The 18,497-nt window shown below is 41.1% G+C and overlaps 1 protein-coding gene across 2 annotated transcripts; it reads right to left on the bottom strand.

The window, feature by feature from the left end:
* Positions 1 to 1,287: 1,287 nt before the first annotated feature.
* On the bottom strand, positions 1,288 to 17,726 carry pros1 (protein S). Of its 2 annotated transcripts, XM_085456351.1 has the most exons (14): positions 17,586 to 17,726; positions 16,898 to 17,055; positions 15,995 to 16,019; positions 15,824 to 15,907; positions 15,619 to 15,741; positions 15,360 to 15,485; positions 12,230 to 12,358; positions 11,912 to 12,152; positions 9,115 to 9,301; positions 8,781 to 8,945; positions 8,444 to 8,612; positions 3,101 to 3,237; positions 2,803 to 3,031; positions 1,288 to 2,290 (listed from the first exon to the last, which is right to left on the bottom strand). In XM_085456351.1, exons 1-14 carry the CDS (start codon positions 17,662 to 17,664, stop codon positions 2,103 to 2,105), a joined length of 2,040 nt encoding a protein of 679 aa, XP_085312477.1. In that variant the 5' UTR covers positions 17,665 to 17,726; the 3' UTR covers positions 1,288 to 2,102. The 2 variants fall into 2 exon arrangements, with proteins under 2 accessions (XP_085312477.1, XP_085312468.1); XM_085456342.1 differs by having other exon boundaries at positions 2,803 to 3,237.
* Positions 17,727 to 18,497: the final 771 nt, after the last annotated feature.

The following is an 18,497-nucleotide window of genomic DNA, read 5'->3' as shown; positions in this document are numbered from 1 at the left end:
GCATCACAAGCAGTACACCACAATGCTTGGATTTGAAAACACAACTGCAGCACATTCATGAACAGAGCCTGGTCAGCAGACTGCATATGCCTTCTTTAGTGAGTCACAAATACAATGGAAAAAAACAATGGCAATACAAATTTCAAGTTTTACATTTTAATGTTTATGCGCATTGCCATAATCTTGGATTGTGAATTCAAGGTTGGTGGGGGTGCTCCGACTTTCCAAACTGGAAATCCATCTTGAAGGGTCATTCCAATTGGAAATTGGAAATTCTGACTTCTAACTTTAACTGGAAGTGTTAGTCTTAGAGTGCCCCAATTTAATTCTCAGTAATATTTATTTTCAAAGCTTTTGTTACTTTAATTATTATTATTATTATTATTATCATTATAAACTGTATTATTATAGATAATGTGTGTGAAATACTGATTAGTTAAGCTAGGAAGTAGTGGAGTAGCTATAAAGGAACAAAAATGCAAATAAAATACATATATCCCCCAAGTATAGTCCTTAATTTGAACAGCTTTGCAGATTTTACAGTAGAAAAATAACTTATAGCTCAGCATTGGTCATAACATTTACTTATAAAATATGTTCTTTGTTATAGATTTAACTACTAAACAGCATTTAAAGTAGTGAAATGACATTAAGTGCTTAAATACCAATTTATGGTACACATAATGACACAGCTACACAAGGAGCCATTCAGCTGCATGGATAATGTGTGTTTAGTCTTCTGTTGAATATACAGGGCTTGCATACTTGTTTACAGTGTTCAAAGTTCAACAGTTTCTTGTAACTGAGTATTTTTCAATAGTCTTATGCCCACTTTTACTTTCATTTTCAGGGAAGTTTATTTTTATCCAGGCCTTTGCAAAGTAACAGTCTTTTGTTTCGTTTACTCTGGAAGTTGTGCAACATGTTTTTCAGTAATTTCTTTAGATTTCAGTCCACATTTGACCCGTTTTGCCTTATCTGCACGACGGTGGGCTTTGCAGAAAATTAAAAAGCACATCACTTGATGTGAAAACACCTCCAAACTGTGTTTTGTAAATGGCAGATTTATGAGTTTGTTGTGTCACCAAGTACTTGGACAGATGCAGTGCTGGGAAGTATGAGTTTAAGGTTTTTCTGCTGAACATGAGAAAACTCACCAAGTAAGACACTGATATAATCATGACACATTTTGAATCATGAAACTAAATTCTGAATCTGTTCCCAGTCTCTGACCTTGTTTTGTGCAGTGGCGAGAGACCAAAACAAAGCAGGGCTGGAATCCAATAATAAGGTTGCTTTGATACAGTTTTATTAAAACAAACATCAAACACAACAGCAAACAACTACATGTAAGTTATATATTAAAGATGGCATGTTTTATATACAAAGTGGAAACAAATGACAACCAGGAGAACCCTTAAGATGAGGAAATAAACAGGAGAACAATAAATGCTGTAATTATGACAGGTGTACACCTCTGATGACAACAGTGGTAAATTGAAGCAGGGCTTCGGAAATGCTCCAGATGGTGATTTAAACAAAGGAGATGAAACAGAATTTGATAGGAACACCTGAAGGCTCAGATATCTCCTCTGTGGTTTCTCCTGCCACAAACATTAATTTCAACTACTTGTTTTTAAACAATTTAGAGAGAGTACCATGTTTCAGCAGCAGCAGGGACAAAGATGCAGGTGGTCTCACAGCCTGGTCAGCAGTGACCATTTGTTTATTTTTCTACACAAACATAACCATCTGTTGCTCAACTCATGGCATGCACGCTGCAGAGCTCAGCTCCTTTTTGTTTCCACTTTCCTGGAAAACAACTTAATGCAGACAAAAACTGCTACACCTATGTCATCCAGCTTCCGGCTACCTCCCTGGTAAGCCAGCCTTTGTTGTGACTCACTAAAGCAATACCAGAACAAAATAGGTCAGGGTACAAACAAGAACACTGTAGGGATGAAAAGCTTAAAATCACTCTCTGCCTCCGTCTCTTCTTCTCCTCCTCTCTAGATTCTCTTTCCAAAATATCCCAAGAAGTTTCCCCTGTGGGACTGCCTAATTTTAGGGCTTTTTAATGCAATGTGGTTTTTTAAATTGGGTCACTTTCTGTACATGTGTGCCACCTCCAGGTCATCAACCACGGTAGTGATAGGAGGACACGAGTGGGACTTGATGCTGTTATGTTTGCTGAGAGCTTCGTCGAAGTCCAGCTGCTGGCTGTTGATACTGATCTCCATGCAGCCGTAGTAAAAGGCCGTCACAGGGGTGGTAGGCAAAGGGATGTCTTCTGAAGGAGAGAAACACAGTAACTGTTTGATGGGTTGTTATGACACCAAGTATCGTTGTTCTTATTGTTTGCACTGAAGCACCGCAGCAAATTCCTAATGTTGTAAACCTCAACATCTGGCAATAAACCCATTCTGATTCTGATTCTGATTCATGTTACTTTCAATATGAATGGGTCCTTGTTTTGGTGCTTTTAATCTAGTGCAGTCATCTAGTTAAAGGTTTTCTGATTCCTTTCATTCTCAGCTCTGCTTAGTGCTAATCATGAAACATGAAAAACAATAAACACCTCCTGCTAAGCTTCAGCATGCCGTCACCATTGTCACTGTGACTATGGCAACATGTGGATATTAGCATTAGCAGCTCAAAGCACCACTGTTCACACAAGGCTCACAGATCCAGCAGGAAAGGCAACACATTCAAGAGGATAACCTGCATGAAAATCTCAAAACCCTTTATTCATTTTGATCACACATCAAATGCTTATGCTTAAATTCCTTCATAATTACTAACCAGGTATTCCACCAATGTATGTGCTGACAGGGTTTTGCATGGTGCTGTTGAGGAGTTCCAGCTCCTTCTGCAGGGCACTGGACTCCATGTAAGTCACACTGGAGGAGTCAGCTGAGATCAGGATTTCTGTGGGAGTCACGTTCAGCTGCACCATCAGCCGATCAGGGTAACACAGCATCACAGTGTCCAACGTGGCCACCGAGGCATCGTGCAGGAACACCTGCAAGTTCTGGAGAGCACATTGGTTTAAGGATGATAGACAGGTGCTTATTTTCAGCCAAAATGTGACCAAACTTACAGCAGCATCTTTTCCCTTTGGTAGAACAGCCACTGACAGGGGGACTGTGTTGTTGTAGACAACAGCAAAGAGGACACCTGTGCTGGTGGATGGACGAATGTTCATCTTTATATCCATTTTCCAGCTTCCAGAATCACCTGGTTACACACATGCATGCCAAGAAACATTTATTCCTTTTGTCAGGTTATAAATTTAGGATTCTCTACAAACTTTTAACAAAATAACTTCCCACAGGTCTGTTATATCATTCTCAAAATTACATGGTTGTAAACTCATAGAGGGTTCTGTTATAATGTGGAACACAGACACGACCAGCCTATACATGTCAGCAATGCAGCAACTTTGGCCTTTGACCATCAGTCATTCAGTCATGGATCTAAATATCCAACGGCTGTTAGTTATAATGTCCCCAGTGATTTGTTTCCAGCATCATCTCACAGATCAAAAGTCAGAGAGGTTCCCACTCACTCTAAAGGACACACCCTGGACTTGGTCTGCTGTTCTGGTCTTACTCCCTCGAATCTTTCTGCTACTGAAATCCCCATAACTGACCACTTCCTCCTTTCATTTAACCTCACTCTCTGCTGCTCTTCTACCAAGCCAACCCGTCTCATCTCGTTCCGCAACATCAAGAACATTGATATGGACATTCTCACTACCAGTTTGGACAATGTTCAGACTCCGGACTTCTATTCTACTCCTGATGATTTGTTGTTATATTATAATAATTGTCTACGCACTGTCCTTGATTCTCTGGCTCCTGTAAAAACCCACTCTGTTTCCTTCGCTCGCTCGCTCTGCTCCCTGGTTTACCTCTGACCTCCGAGCTCTGAAGGCCAAAGCTCGGCAGCTAGAGCGTAAATATAAGAAATCTGGTTTAACTGTTGATTCAGAAATCTATAAATACCACGTACTTCAGTATAAAGACTCCATTACCATGCCAAACAAAGCTTCTACTCTGGTATTATCAGTTCTTATGAGGGTAATGCAAGGACTCTGTTTTCAGTTTTCAACAAGCTAATTCAACCCCCCAACGCTTTACCACTGCACTTCTATTCCTCTGAAACATGCAACTCCTTGATGCTGTTCTGGACTACGAAAATCAATAACATCCACCAGCAACTCAGATCAAATGTTGTGTCTACGCCCTCTCCAGAACCTCTTCTCCTTTTTGAGCCGTTTTCCACTTTTCATCTTCCTGATTTATCTGATATTTCCGAGTTAATATGTAAATCAAAGCCTGCCACATGTCATCTTGACCCCATGCCCACGGGGCTTGTGAAATCCTGCCTCTCTTCTTTACTCCCACTCATTTCTGCCATCATTCACTCTTCTCTCACCACCGGTATCGTTCCCTCCTTATTGAAGACTGCTCTAGTCACTCCTATACTGAAAAAACCTTCTTTAGATCCTAACAACTTTAACAACCTCCGTCCGATTTCCAATCTACCCTTCATTTCTAAGATACTCGAAAAAGTGGTTGCAGCTCAACTTCATTTACACCTGGTTAATAATAACATCTACGAGAGATTTCAATCTGGTTTTCGCTCATGTCACAGTACCGAAACTGCTCTACTTAAAGTCACTAACGATCTTCTAATCGGAGCTGACTCTGGTCTTCTCACCATTCTCGTCCTTTTAGATCTGAGCTCAGCCTTTGACACCATTTCTCACTCTGTCCTTCTAAGCAGACTTTCCTCTCTCGGCATCTCTGACACACCCCTCGTCTGGTTTCAATCATATCTCCTCGACCGCTCCCAGTTTATTCAACTAAGATCATTCTGCTCTCGTCTATTCCCCGTCACCTCTAGTGTACCCCAAGGCTCAGTTTTAGGCCCTCTTCTCTTTATAATATACATCCTCCCTCTAGGTACCATCTTCCGCAAATTTGATCTTCAGTTTCACTGTTTTGCTGATGACACCCAGTTATATCTCTCTTGCAAACCTGATTCCTCCCTCCCACCTTCTTCCCTTACAGAATGTCTATCCGAGTTAAAATCCTGGTTTACCTCTAATTTTCTAAAGCTCAATGAGGATAAAACTGAGATCCTCCTTATTGGCACCAAATCCAACCTTTTGAAGGCAAACCATTTCTCACTCACCATCGATAGCTCCACAGTTTTCCCTTCTCCTCAGGTTAAGAGCCTTGGTGTCATCCTAGACAGTTCACTTTCCTATAAATCTCACATCAATAATCTCACCCGTTCTGCCTACTTCCATCTACGTAACATTAACAGATTCCTTCCTTCTCTTTCCACCCAGTCTACGTCCATTCTTGTACAGTCTTGTTATTGACTATTGCAATTCTCTTCTGCATGGTCTCCCCCAAAAATCCCTCCATAAGCTTCAACTGGTTCAGAACTCTGCTGCTCGCATTATCACCAGAACCCCCTCCTACCAGCACATCACCCCTGTTCTTCAGGAACTTCACTGGCTCCCTGTGAAATTCCGGATAATTTTCAAACTTCTTCTGCTCACCTTCAAGGCCATTCATAACCTAGCTCCTTCTCACCTTTCTGACCTGTTAACCACCACTTGTTCTGCCCGTTCACTTCGTTCTTCTTCTTCTATCCAGCTTACTGTACCTTCCTTCCGCCTCACCACCATGGGAAGCAGAGCTTTCAGCTGCTCTGCTCCCAGGCTGTGGAACTCTCTGCCCCCTGAAATAAGAAATATTGGTTCTCTCCCCCAGTTTAAATCCCAACTCAAAACTCATCTGTTCAAATCTGCATATTCACTGTGAATCCACTGTTTGTTCATTTTATCTTGTGCTTGTATTTTATTGTTCTTATTCTCCCATTGTTTTACTAAGTGTTTTATTCTATTGTAAAGTGTCCTTGGGTGACTTGAAAGGCGCTCATAAATAAAATTTATTATTATTATTATTATTATTATTATTATTATTATTATTTAATGAACATGACTGTGAATTCAGTGTACTGCAGTGACCTCTGCAGTCACCTGATCTAACCAGGAAACCTCTGGGATATGGCAGAACAGAAGATTGGCAGCATTAACGTGCAGCTGAACAATCTGCAAAAATGATGTGTGATGAAATCAACATGGAGCAGTGTCTCAAATTAGTGGAACAGCTTGTGGGATCTATAACACCATCAAATGAAGCTGTTTTGAGAAGAAGGCCTTATCCAGTGTTAGTATGGCTTTCTAATGACGTGCTGGGTAAAAGTCTAAGATCTGGCCAATGTATATGGCCGTCACATGATTTTCACAAGCAGATCATTCAGTTCCGGAGCCCCTTGTTCCTTCTATATGTAGCAATGGGAGTTTCTGTATCAAATAAGCTTTTTTATAGTTCTGTATTGTCATGATCCAGCTCAAGATTAATCACGAAAAATGGTAGAGACACAACTTGAAGAAAAAATTAAGAAGGATCTACTTTCAGTCGCTCCTTTCTTCACAAGAAGTAACTCCACATGTTTGATTTGGCAGATATTCACACCAGATGTTGGGAAGGACCAACCTTAAAGGGATTTGTCTCTCCTCTCAGGATTTACCGAATTGTTAGCGAAATTAAGCAAAGACCATAATTAACTTAACGAGGCATGCTAATCAGTGTGTCAGCAGGTGTGTCGTGTTGTGTAGGGTAAACCTAAAGTAACCAGGCAGAAGTCAACCAAACAACATCAAGATAATAATAACAATAATTGTTATGATTCAGGGCCATGCATCAGGATTCATGAACTGTGTCTCATGTTATGTCCAGGTTACCTGTAGGCTGGGGACGTAACATGATAATGCAATGAACAGGTGACCTATCCAGGGTGGCCACACACTGGCATATGCTGGTAACGCAGCAAAAAAGGTTTGCTAGTCAAGCTCTTGGATATGGGAGGTCTGGGAGGTGCAGTACACCAGAGCAAGCAACGACATCGAAAAAATAGTTCCTTGTAATGCTACGTTATTTCGAGAACAGAAAGAGTAACCTCAGGTGCACTTTACCTCTCCAACATTGGTGCTCTCTGAGACACACAACAGACACACAGCATACTTTATGTTACTGTTGTGGGTATCACTGGGATGTACAGTATGTCTCTTTAGAATTCCTGCTGCTGATAGATGCAAATGAAAAAACTTCTAAAGGTATCTGGAAAAAGTCTGTTAGTCCAAAAGCCTGTTTTTTATTTTTTGTCTATTTCTTTAGGAACAGTTGGATGGATAAGGGTGGCTTTGGTGCTCGGGGTTTCCATGTGCACCTGGGGACAGTTTACTTTATCAAGCTGGTGTATCTAAGGAGTAGCATGGCAACTGTTTCCTGCCTGATCATTGTTTCAGCCTCTTTGGTAAAAAGCCCATTACGACAATGTTCTGATTAATATTTTGACATTATTAGTGATCTTCATCACTGCAGAGTCTCGTCTCTCAAGACTGCATAACTGTTTATGCACCAGGAGAACAGTGCCAGCCAGCATTCCTCTCTCCGGACCAACACGTCAATGTTCAACCTGTCTGCAGGATTACTTACCCGGATTATTGCTTACCAGCTGCCTACCCCTTTCCTCCTCGTCTCATCTGCCTCTCCTAAATTCCCAGCTGCCTACCTGCTGTACATCGCCCGCTTCTTCAGTAAAAAGTGTGATGAGTAAGCTCTCATTAACAGTACACAATGTTTACCCTTCACCAGCCTCTAACTGATGTTTTCCCTTTTCCATCAGATTCCTCAAACTGATCACATCCCTTTGAATCCGCTTTTAGCAGAAGATAACAGTATGCAGTTGTCAAGGGAGCCCCCCAGTGGACTGTTATCTTTAGACTTCTCCAGAGGGTTGATTTTAACAGACCACTCCAATCACATGAAAAAGATCTTATCGTAAGATGATAGTAAGGGCTAAAACATAAAACCTATGAAACTTCATAAAACCTATGAAGCGCCTTGAGGCCACTTTTGTTGTGATTTGGCGCTATATAAATAAAATTGAATTGAATTAAAAACTTTATAGTGAATTGAGGTCATCCTTGCCTTTGATGAGAAAAGTGGACCCAAAACATGCCAGCAAAATGTCTCTCACGGCTCATAAAAGATCACAGGTCTTCCTTTAATGCATCATATGATAAGTTTAGATCTATATCAGCTGTATCAGCAGGTCTTTGCACAAACCTAACAGGACTAGCTGTGTGGTATTTTACACTCACTATGTTCCTGTGTTAATTCAGAGTTCTCAACCCACTGCATTAATTCCCCTCTTAAAGACTTTAAACCAGGGAACTGCACAAAAACTAAATTTAAGAGCTGCTGCTGTAATGCCTTTAAGCTGTTGGTGTAGACCAAATGCAGACGCCAAATGTTCCCTGAGGGATTAATAAAGTGTAACATAACTTACTCACTGTAGTCTATGTTGAAGTGTGCTAGTCCCTCCCCGGTGAAGAAAGATCCTCGTTCTACATGCACGAAACAGTGTTTACTTGTCTTCTGCTGGATGACCTCCTTTACCCCAGACGCCCCCTGATTCATCAAGTTCCAACCCCGGATGCAGCCATCCAGCCTGGGGTTGATCTGATAAACAAACAGTGCAGTAGCGTGAACTTCTGCTCTTTAACACAATGTCTCAGCCAACAAATTTAAATTCACACAGGTTTAGTTAACACTAAAATCCCCTCCCTGCTGTATCTTGTCTCCTGGGAAGGTTAGTTATGTGTGAATGCCTTGGAATGAACAGCTTACAGGCTTGATGACATTGTCGGTGCGGTTAGGCAGGCCAGCGATGTAAACTTTGGTCTCCAGCTTGCCATTGACTGATGTGAAGAGACTCTCGGGGCTGTTAATGCTCATCACAGCTTCCCTGCTGATCTTCACACTGATGCTGCTCTCCAGCTCATCCACAGAGATCTGTGTGTCACACGTAACACTAAATCGTAATACAGCACGTCACTGTTATCATGTACTTTGCACACTACATGTTACCACAGCGTAATAGACTTCTCATCATTTTAGTTTGTCAATTTAGTCTTAAGGATTTATGTTCACTATATGATAACAAAGTGACAGACTTTCTCACCACATGCCATTGTCCATCATTGATTGCTTTTCCTCCGCTGGTAACCTTAGATGTGTGCTGGTTTTTGAACTGGACTTCAATGCGACCGCCCCTGAGTCCCACCATGAACCACGAGCCTTCAGAAGACTCAGCATACAGAACAACTCCCTCTGGGTCAAAAGTACGCAAGTCAAACTCGGCTGCAAACCTACCAGGAGGAAGACAGGTAAATTTACACAGTAACTAGAATACGGCCCTTCTCATTAACCTGCAGGTAGTGATGAATAACATGTAAGACCCTAGCTGTGCCTTATTACTTGTTACCACTGCAAAAAAAAGTAAGGGCAGCATTGTGCACAATTTCCAGAATTACCTGTCTCTTTGAATTATGGCCATGTACCATGACCCCCTCCCCACAAAAAAAACATACCACCTAAATTTCACAAATGTTCTTTTCCAAGTTGTCTTCTTATTGTTTTAACCACTTTTAGATCCCTCCACTAAAGTCCAGGTAGGACCGCAAACCTTGTGCATCTGCAGTGCACAATGGATCTCAACAAAGTAGCAACCCTGTAACTTGATTTTCAGATGGTGTGCAGGGCTCGCAAAATTTCACAATGCCTGGTAGCCCTTCGGGCAGGAACTCTTCAGTTTTTGGTAGCCCAAAATAAATTTAAGTAGCCCGAATAAAAAAAAAGAGATTATTTTTAATGTATAATATTGTAAAGGAAACAAAACATCAATCAAAAAAATTGTTAAAACAAATTACAACTACTGTATAATAATTACAATAATCAACTAAAATATTTTGTTCTAATTGAACAGAACTTTCTGTGAACTTGTAAGAACTGTGTCTGTGTCAGATTCTGAATCTGAAAGAGAGGAGATCTCTGCACAAGCAATCTACCTTGCTACCCCGGTGTTCTGCAAGCCACATTTTTAGATCCATCCATTCTTGTAGAATTTTCTCTTTCTCTTCCTCATCTAGCAAAAAGGCAAAATGTGTGACAAGATAATACACCTCTTCAGCCCCATAATTTGCCAGCTCTTCTCTGGGGTAGGGAAGAGTGGAAGGGTCAAAAACCTTGAAACAAGAGAGAGGCTTTTGTCCATGTACTTGACTGTTTTGTCAATAATCTTCTGAATCGCTGCACCAAAGCTGTCTCTGCAATTAAACGTCACTCACCAATCAGTACTACCGCTCTTTATACACAGTTTGTGCGATCGCACTGAGTTCGTAACTGAGTTACAAGATTCTAAAAGTAATTCATTACTTGAAAAGTAACTATTGCGTTACTTTTAAAAAAAATGTTTATCCCTCTGGGGTCCAGGGTATAACTGGCCATTTTTAAACACTTTTGATTTTACCTCTACATTTCACCTTTGAAAACTATTTACTTGCCTTGTTTGGTATCATCCTTTTCAGCACAACCTCACATGGCTGAATTTACAGTTATGTTTTCATTTTGACATACTGTATTAACACAACTGATCTAAAATCAGACAAAAAACATAAAATCCGAGTACAAGGAGTTATATTTTTTACTGTAACAACCACAAACATGTTTAATCTTATTTCATAACTTTAAATGCAAATTAAATTTTTGTCAATTTTAAAATCATATGCACCATTTACCTTTTACCCCCTTTTTTAATAACCATTTCAAACTATTTAAATAACAATCAGGTGTTCTGCATTCAATAAGATGCCACACAAATTATTTGTGCCACTCCAAACATTTCTGCCCACTATAAAGGAGAACATCACAGCCTGATACCTGCAGGTCTGACAGCAGGAGGTGTACCACTCCTCCTGTTTTCTACCTGGAGACAGCAGTCGCCTCATTGTTCTGACACACAACACAAAACTATCCACAACACTACACACTAACTACACAAGACAACACATGAACTACACACCCCAAACACGCTAAACGTCACGCTAAATCTCTCACATCTCAAAACTCGCTCTCTCGCTGCTGTCTTTCTCTCTCCCTCTCTCTCTCTCTCTCTCGCCGTCACTCCTAAAACTTCCCCCCTTCCTAAACAACCAAATGTCATGTTGCCATATCATATTTGATTGGTCGACATGGTGCATTTTTCCACCAACACAAAAGGGGTGTTTTTTGTTTTGTTTGTTTTTTTGGTCATAAGCAGAGAGTGCTTGCTAGCACTGTCCTTAGACAGTAAACGTGACGAAACTATTTAGGAAAAAACACAGCGTATATATTGCTTATCATGACTCTGGTTTTACGCACAATTTAAAAACTGGTATATATCACCTTGTTGGTTTGTCATCTTAAGTGTCATCTAACCACGACTACTTTATTCTTCCTCAGTCAAACACCAGCACTCATGCGATTGTTTTGCCCCCTAGCTCCAGGTGTTGCGGCAATCACTGCTAGAAAGTGATTGCCCCGCGCGGGAGCGTGCGCAGCTGCTTAAAGCTGTAGCGTCCAGATTACTTATGTAGGCAGCTACTTCCGTGCAACTGATATAAGATGCAGTAAGCTGAACACAGCTTCAACCGTCTGTTTGTTGAAAAATAGTAACCGCATTTTCTTGTTAGTAACGCTAACGGCGTTGTAACGACAGAAATAGTAAGTAGTTAGATTACTCGTTACTAAAAAAAAGTAACGCTGTTACTTGTAACGCCGTTATTTCCATCACTGGCTATGAGACCCTGTTGATTCAGGGCTGAGACAACAGTGAAAACCTTTAGCATAAAAAAGTAACATCTTTGCACTACATGTATTGTGACTCTTGGTCCTCTACATTAATACGTGTGTGTGTTTCTGTGTGTGTGACAAACACCTACTTTGTGTTCTCCGGCAGGCGGAAGCGCAGGTAGATGACAGGAAGGCCTGCGAACTGCTCTCCCAAGTAAAGCATCTCAGGGTGTTTTTCCTCAAGCAGGTTGAGACACACGGGGATCCTCTTGCAGTTCTGCCTATCCTGTGCCAGATGCAAACCCTGGCGACCATCGCAGTAGCACAAATAGCTGCCCTGAGTGTTTATACAAACCCCCTTGCACACGTTCATCTCACACTCGTTCATGTCTGCAATGACAGGTTGGGAAGACTTTATTAGCAGTGACCCTTGATTCTGCGTCTGGGTGATAAATTTGAAAGCTTACCATCACATGTCCTGGAGGTGAAGTTATATTTATATCCCACAGGACATCTGCAGTCGTAAGTGCCTGGTATGTTGACACATTCAGCTTGCCTTCCACAGATGCTGCGGTATAGCAGGCATTCATTGACATCTGGAAGGTGTGATGGGAAAAGTGACGATGAGCAAACAGAGTGGTTGGAATCTGAACTTCAGAATAAGGAAGTAAAGTGTCATTTTTGCTACTCGGATGAAGTACAATTAATACACATAAAAGACAATCTGATTTCTTTTAATGTTTCAAATGAAAAACACACTTTAATGAATTGCCTTACTGTAGTGCAAGCAGAGATACAGACAGGTGAAAAAGAAGGATTTCGTAGGTCTCTGTGCAGTCGTTTAGTAGAAATAACTTGTAGTAATTGTTTTCTGTGTTTATCAGTTTCTCACATTGCTGTGAAGGAATTTGGACCATCTCTTCTTTACATCATTGCCTCAGTTCATTCAGGTTTGTGAGCTTTTCTCTTAAGGTCCCGCAGCAGCATTTAGTTAGGTTGAAGTCTGCACTTTGACTGGGCCATGGCAGCACCTTGAGTCTTTTTAAAAAAAAAAAACATGCTGTTGTTGATTTGCTGCTCTGCTTGGGATCATTTCCCTGTTGCATGACCCAATTTGGACCAAACAGTCCCACATTTAACTCCAGATTACTTTGGTACACAGAGGAGTTCAGAGCAGACTTAACGTCTGCCAGGTGCCCAAATCATCTCCCCTCCACAACCGTGCTTGACAGATGGTGTGAGGTGTTTGTGCTGATATGCTGTGTTTGGTTTTCTCCAAACATGATAGATAGATAGCATAAAGAATAAAAATAGTATACAGTAAATTCTGGCCAATGATCACTCCAGCCTTGTGAATATTTTTTTTGATCCTGAAACAGAGTGCTCTCTGCCAATGCAAACTGAACACTCTCTGAGAGATAGTCAGCAATCCAGGAGACAGTGTCAAGGTCCCTGGGTCTTTGACACAGGTTCTGGGCTAGTTGCTGTTTTCTGGTTTTGTATTTCGATTATTTTGTATTTCAGTTTTTACATTAGTTGATAAGTTTATTAATCACCTTTTAGTTTTCCTATTCTGTCTTTCCAGTCGTGTCTCTGTTTCCTATCTTCTGTCTTTGTGTCAAATGTATATATCTTAGTCCTGGTTTCAGCATTAGTTATTTTCTGTTTTATTTTGATAATGTACATGGGATGAGAGAATATGCTAAATTTTGCTTCTCTTTTCTCATTATCCCTGATCAGCGTCATCTGTGCCACGTTTCCTCATTATCCTCAGTGTGTATATTTTGTCTAAGTCTCAATCCAGTTAGTTAGTTAGCTGTTTTTCTCTGTCAGGTTTCCAGCATTAAATAAGACTCTGATTTTTAGGAGGGGGGGGGGGGGGTTCTGTTGAATAATGCACTTTGGATCATGCCTCCCTCATGTGACAGACAGTAGATGATGTGACACTCATCCTAAAAAGTGTCTGACTCAGGAGAGATGGTTAAATGGTATTAAAGAAACTGGAAATATCAAACAACATGATTCTCCCAATGCCAGTGGAAGTGAGCATGCTACAGCAGGTAAATAACAACATCCTCCATATGAGGCTGGTAAACAAACTGAAAAGGCTCAAACGCATATTTCACTTGAGAGCTAAGCCGGGCCAGAACCAGTTCTCCAGCATTTTCATAACATGTGACATCAAGGTACATGGTCTGATGTTGTTAAGCCCTGATGGAGCAGCTTTCATTGGTACTAGTACTACACATGGCGTCTTTCTTCCACGGCACTAGAACCTTTTGAAGAGGTGAAGAGATGCTGCAGGATGCCAGACAGCCAGACAGCACAGTGCATCAGGATCCTGGGATTGATGCCATCGGAGTCTGCAACCTCGCCTTGATGTAGCTGTTCCAGCAGTGGGGTCAGTTTCTCTGAGCGTTGCACGGTCTGAACTTGGGTTGAATTTGGTCACATTGTGCCAAACGTCTGCTTTTACAGAGTTTTCATAAAACTGCACAGAGTCCTTTGAAAACTTCCATTTTCACATAGCTGTATGCGCACAAAAGCTGCTTTCACAGACATACTGGTTACTTTGGGAGGTTAACAATACACTTCCACATGCACACTTCCATTACATACTTATTTATTCTATATTTGCTACAACGACTATTGAGTATTAATGCAAATTAAAGACAGTCTGAAAATCTCATCATGGTTTCTCAGAAAGGGTAGACAGTGACCCCTGTGACACTATTTTACAGGAATATAAACATTTTCTAAACAAAAACGTAGACTGTGCTCAAGTATGGGAAATCTTATCACAGTGGTGATAAGATTTCTCTCTGGGGAGCTCAAAGATTCTTTTGGCATCTCCGGAAAAATGGAATCCAAAAATTATCAAAAATTTAATGCATATAAGTAAATAATTTCTAGTTATCGTAACTGGCAGATTGATTTTAATAAAATATCTTGAATCCCTAAATAATAGGTTATAATAACTGATTTCTACTGACAGGCTGTGTTATCTAACAGTCCATCAAAAAATAAATAAATAAAGAGGGCAAATTTATCAGTCTGACTCAGTACATGTTTGTGAAGACTTTGAACTCAACATGCAGTGGTCAGCCTGAAAGACTAACAGTGACTAGATTGCCCACACACACCAAAACAAGATGCAGAGAAATCAGGCAACGATAAGCACGGACAGTTTAAGCATGTTTTTACAGCTCTGAGCTACGAGCCTGCTGGTGTGTTTACAACAATCAGGATGAACCATCTTTTCAGATGTTAAAAGCTTTCCCCTTCCTCTTACATAAGGAGTCACCTCAGGTCAGCTTTGCAAAAAACAAGTGGTGTGGCCCCAGAGGGTAACAGCTGGAGGAGCTGATCTTTTTTTAAAATTTGTTTTGCAATGCATCCATATGAATAAATAAAAAAGAAAGTAATTAGAATTATATCCTGTATGCTCAGCTGCCATGTAAAACTCTGCTGGTGACGTGTCTCCAACAGAGGGACCGTAAAAAACAGAGCTGGCACACACGTGACACAAACAAGTGTATATAAGGAAAATCAGTTAAGCCTAATTATTATTAAAATGACCATCCAGTAGAGTCTTACCCATGCAGTTGATGTTGTCGGTGAGTATGTAGCCTTCTTCACACATGCAATGGAAGCTACCTGGGATATTCTGACATATTTGATTACATCCGGCATGAAGTTCAGGATCTGAACACTCATCGACGTCTGCCCAATCGATACGCCGCACAAAAATAACAGCAGCAGGTTCCATAGATTAGGAATGAATGATTGCTGGATGTATTTTGGTAAAAAATGATGAAAAATGTTTAAAATGCCAAAAGACTAAATGAGAACTCACCTTCCTCACAGCGCAGCCCCTTCCAGCCCTGCTTGCACACACATGTGAAGGCAGCCATGCCGTCCTCGCAGCGCTCTGAACCCTCCTTGTAGCATGGAAACGGCGTGCACTGATTACTGATCTCTGGTTTTGGAAACACAGCATTTGACAGCTACAGAGAAGTGTAACAGGCATATAAAAAGCTTAGTTTGAGGTTTAAGCTCACCTTTCACACAGGCACGTAGGTTAGAGGGGATGCCGGCATCTGAGTGCTGGCTATTTATGCCGACACGGTGTGAACCCAGACACGCTGCAGAAAAAAATGAGCGTTTATTTGAGACAAACAGTTCAAAATAGACAAAAATATTAAGAAATGTGATTCATTTAGCAGACTTACCAACATATTTAGGGTAAAAGTATTCCTGCAAAAAAGAAAAAAGGAAAAAGAAAGGCTGTTGATAGTTTGGTATTTACTGATAAGGACAGAAAGGAGAAAATGCAGCTGCATCTTTAGCTTTTACTATTTTACAGCAAGAGCCCAAACAGATGAGACGGAGACATTTAGAGACAAAATCAGAGCAAGAGATAAGGCTGAGATGGTTTGGACATCTGCAGAGAAGGTATGGTGGATATTTTGGCAAAAAAAAATAATGACTAGGGAGCTGCAGGACAGGATTAAAAACACAGAGAGGATTTATGGATGCAGTGAAGGAGGGTTGATGTGACAGGGGAGGATGCTAGGGATAGGGTGAGATAGAGGTACATGATCCTCTGTGGTGCCCCCTAAAAGGAGCTGAAGATGAAGAAGCAGTAAATACTTGCAGTACAGATCTTTTTTTCCCTACTATAACTGAGCTTTTTCTTTCTATTTTGTACAGTATTTTATTCTATTTTGTTGGTACTTTATTCTATTGTATATAGTATCTCGTTCTTGCTGTATAGTATGTTATTCTATTTAATCTTCTCCTATTCTATTGAGTTTTTCTTAACTTTTACTGCTCTTAAACTTGTACTTTCTGTCGTGACCAAAAAAATTCTCACGTGTGGGACTAATAAAGGTTTATCTTATCTCTTATCTTAAACGACTTGGAGCTCCCTAACCACCGATTACACACCCTCGTTACTGTGTTACTAATCACGTTCATTAAAGCTCTGTGCCTTCATAATGTCATTAGTAACACATGCTGGATAACAGCCAAAAATCCAATCCACTGTTATAATTTTTGCTGCTTATTTCATCTTCTTCTTCACTGCCATCTAGTCACTTCAGTTTGACCTGGCTTTCCCTGTCAGCTCTCACCGTCTCCGGTTGGTTCTCAAAGATCTCCCTGGCCTCCTCCTTGTTGCACAGCTCCTCGATGCACTCCCTTTCCAGGTTGCCCTTCTTGCTCTCCTCAAACATTGAGTTGGCCCTCCTGTGCCTGCTCAGGAACTGCGAGGCTGTGCTCTGGCTCAAGACTATGGGAGACACAAACACTTATGTGTACAGCGCATGCATGTAGCACATCTTTTAACTGTGAGCTCTGTTTTGAGTCCAACAAACCTATTGCTGGTTAATATAAACACCTGTAACAACATTACAATAAAAAGAAATGACTGATGCCCGTAGGAATTAAAGCCTCCTCTGTCATGACAGCTCTCCCGAGGCTTCTGCCTAAATGGATGAAGAGGGCAGCTTAATTTCATTTAGATGAATTGGCCCGAAAAGAGGTAGGGAGTGTTATTGCGAAACCGCCATTTCTCAGAAATGACCCCTAGTTGCTGTAACAAGCACTTCACGTTGTTTTCCAAGCATTGTTTCATGGTGAACAACGGAGCCATGTGACCCTCACATATGCTAAAAGTGATTACAAAAATATTGAAGTCCTGAAACGGTTCCCAGCTGGTCTCACCCAGTCTGTGAACTGCTCTCTTCAAACTGGGACATTCTGACTAAACACTACAATCCAGCTCAACACGTAAAACCGCAAAACCTCAAGCGTACTTACACCGATAAGCATCGACCAGCGTCACCAGTAACACGAGACAAGCCAGGGGTTCCCCAAGAGCCCTCTTCTTTCTCCACATAGTCGAGCCGTTCCTCCTGCTAGGCCACGGTTTGGATGCGAGTAGAGACTGGCTGAGCGGCAGGTCCGTTAGGGAAAAAACTTTATTCTTCCCGAAAGTGTTTTTCGTCGGGTGAGATGGGGGGAGCACAGGCAGCTGCCAGCAGAGCGGGACACGGAGGGGTTATGTGTGTGTGTGTGTGTGTGTGTGTGTGTGTGTGTGTGTGTGTGGAGCGTGAGGAGAGGGGAGGCAGCTAGGGAACGCTGCACGCACGCTCACGCGCTCTGTGCCGTTATTTTTTCCCCCGAGCGTGCGCGTGCGGCTCGGCTCAGGCTGAACTCATGCAGAAAATAGGTTTACTAAAGGAGGCCCGGGACACACTGTGTAGGTAAATAACCACAAAACTCTGTGCTGAACAGACTGCTCTAGTATCAGGAATAGTTATAATACTTTTAATTATTCTTAAAGTCCAAATTATCATTAATACCCCCCCCCCCACCGCGCGCACACACACACACAAACGTCACGCCAAAAAAGACGAGAAAAAAATGGCGCAAATGTCTCGCCGTTGCTAAGCATCCAAGAAAAGATGGCACTGCTAAACTACTATAAATGTTTTTTTACTTATTATTATATTATTTCACTAGATTATGATAGATTATAATTTTGTAGATTATAATATGTAGTAGATTTTTTTAAAAAAAAGCTGTATATTAGGTTTCACATTGCCACTTACCTCACTTTATAATTTCACGTGTAACATTTAAATTATCTGTTATGGCATCAGGTGAAAGATTCCTACTTCGTGTTTAAGGTGGGCCTTTTTTGGAGTGTAATGTGCTCTGAGTGCTAAT

This window comes from Copadichromis virginalis, linkage group LG1 (genome assembly GCF_057382275.1).
Source record: "Copadichromis virginalis isolate Kocher_CV1m ecotype Utaka linkage group LG1, C_Virginalis_male_GT1.1, whole genome shotgun sequence".
Classification (NCBI taxonomy): Eukaryota; Metazoa; Chordata; class Actinopteri; order Cichliformes; family Cichlidae; genus Copadichromis; species Copadichromis virginalis.
This window is presented reverse-complemented; position numbering and strand designations above follow the sequence as displayed.

What these genes read in the sequence shown, in the direction of transcription:
- pros1 (XM_085456342.1), bottom strand. Translation starts at nt 17,664, where the DNA reads ATGTGGAGAAAGAAGAGGGCTCTTGGGGAACCCCTGGCTTGTCTCGTG. An exon ending in CCTACGTGCCTGTGTGAAAG is followed by an intron (nt 15,742 to 15,823) that starts GTGAGCTTAAAC and finishes TTCCAAAACCAG; the next exon opens with AGATCAGTAATCAGTGCACG. An exon ending in CCGACAATGTCATCAAGCCT is followed by an intron (nt 8,613 to 8,780) that starts GTAAGCTGTTCA and finishes TTTGTTTATCAG; the next exon opens with ATCAACCCCAGGCTGGATGG.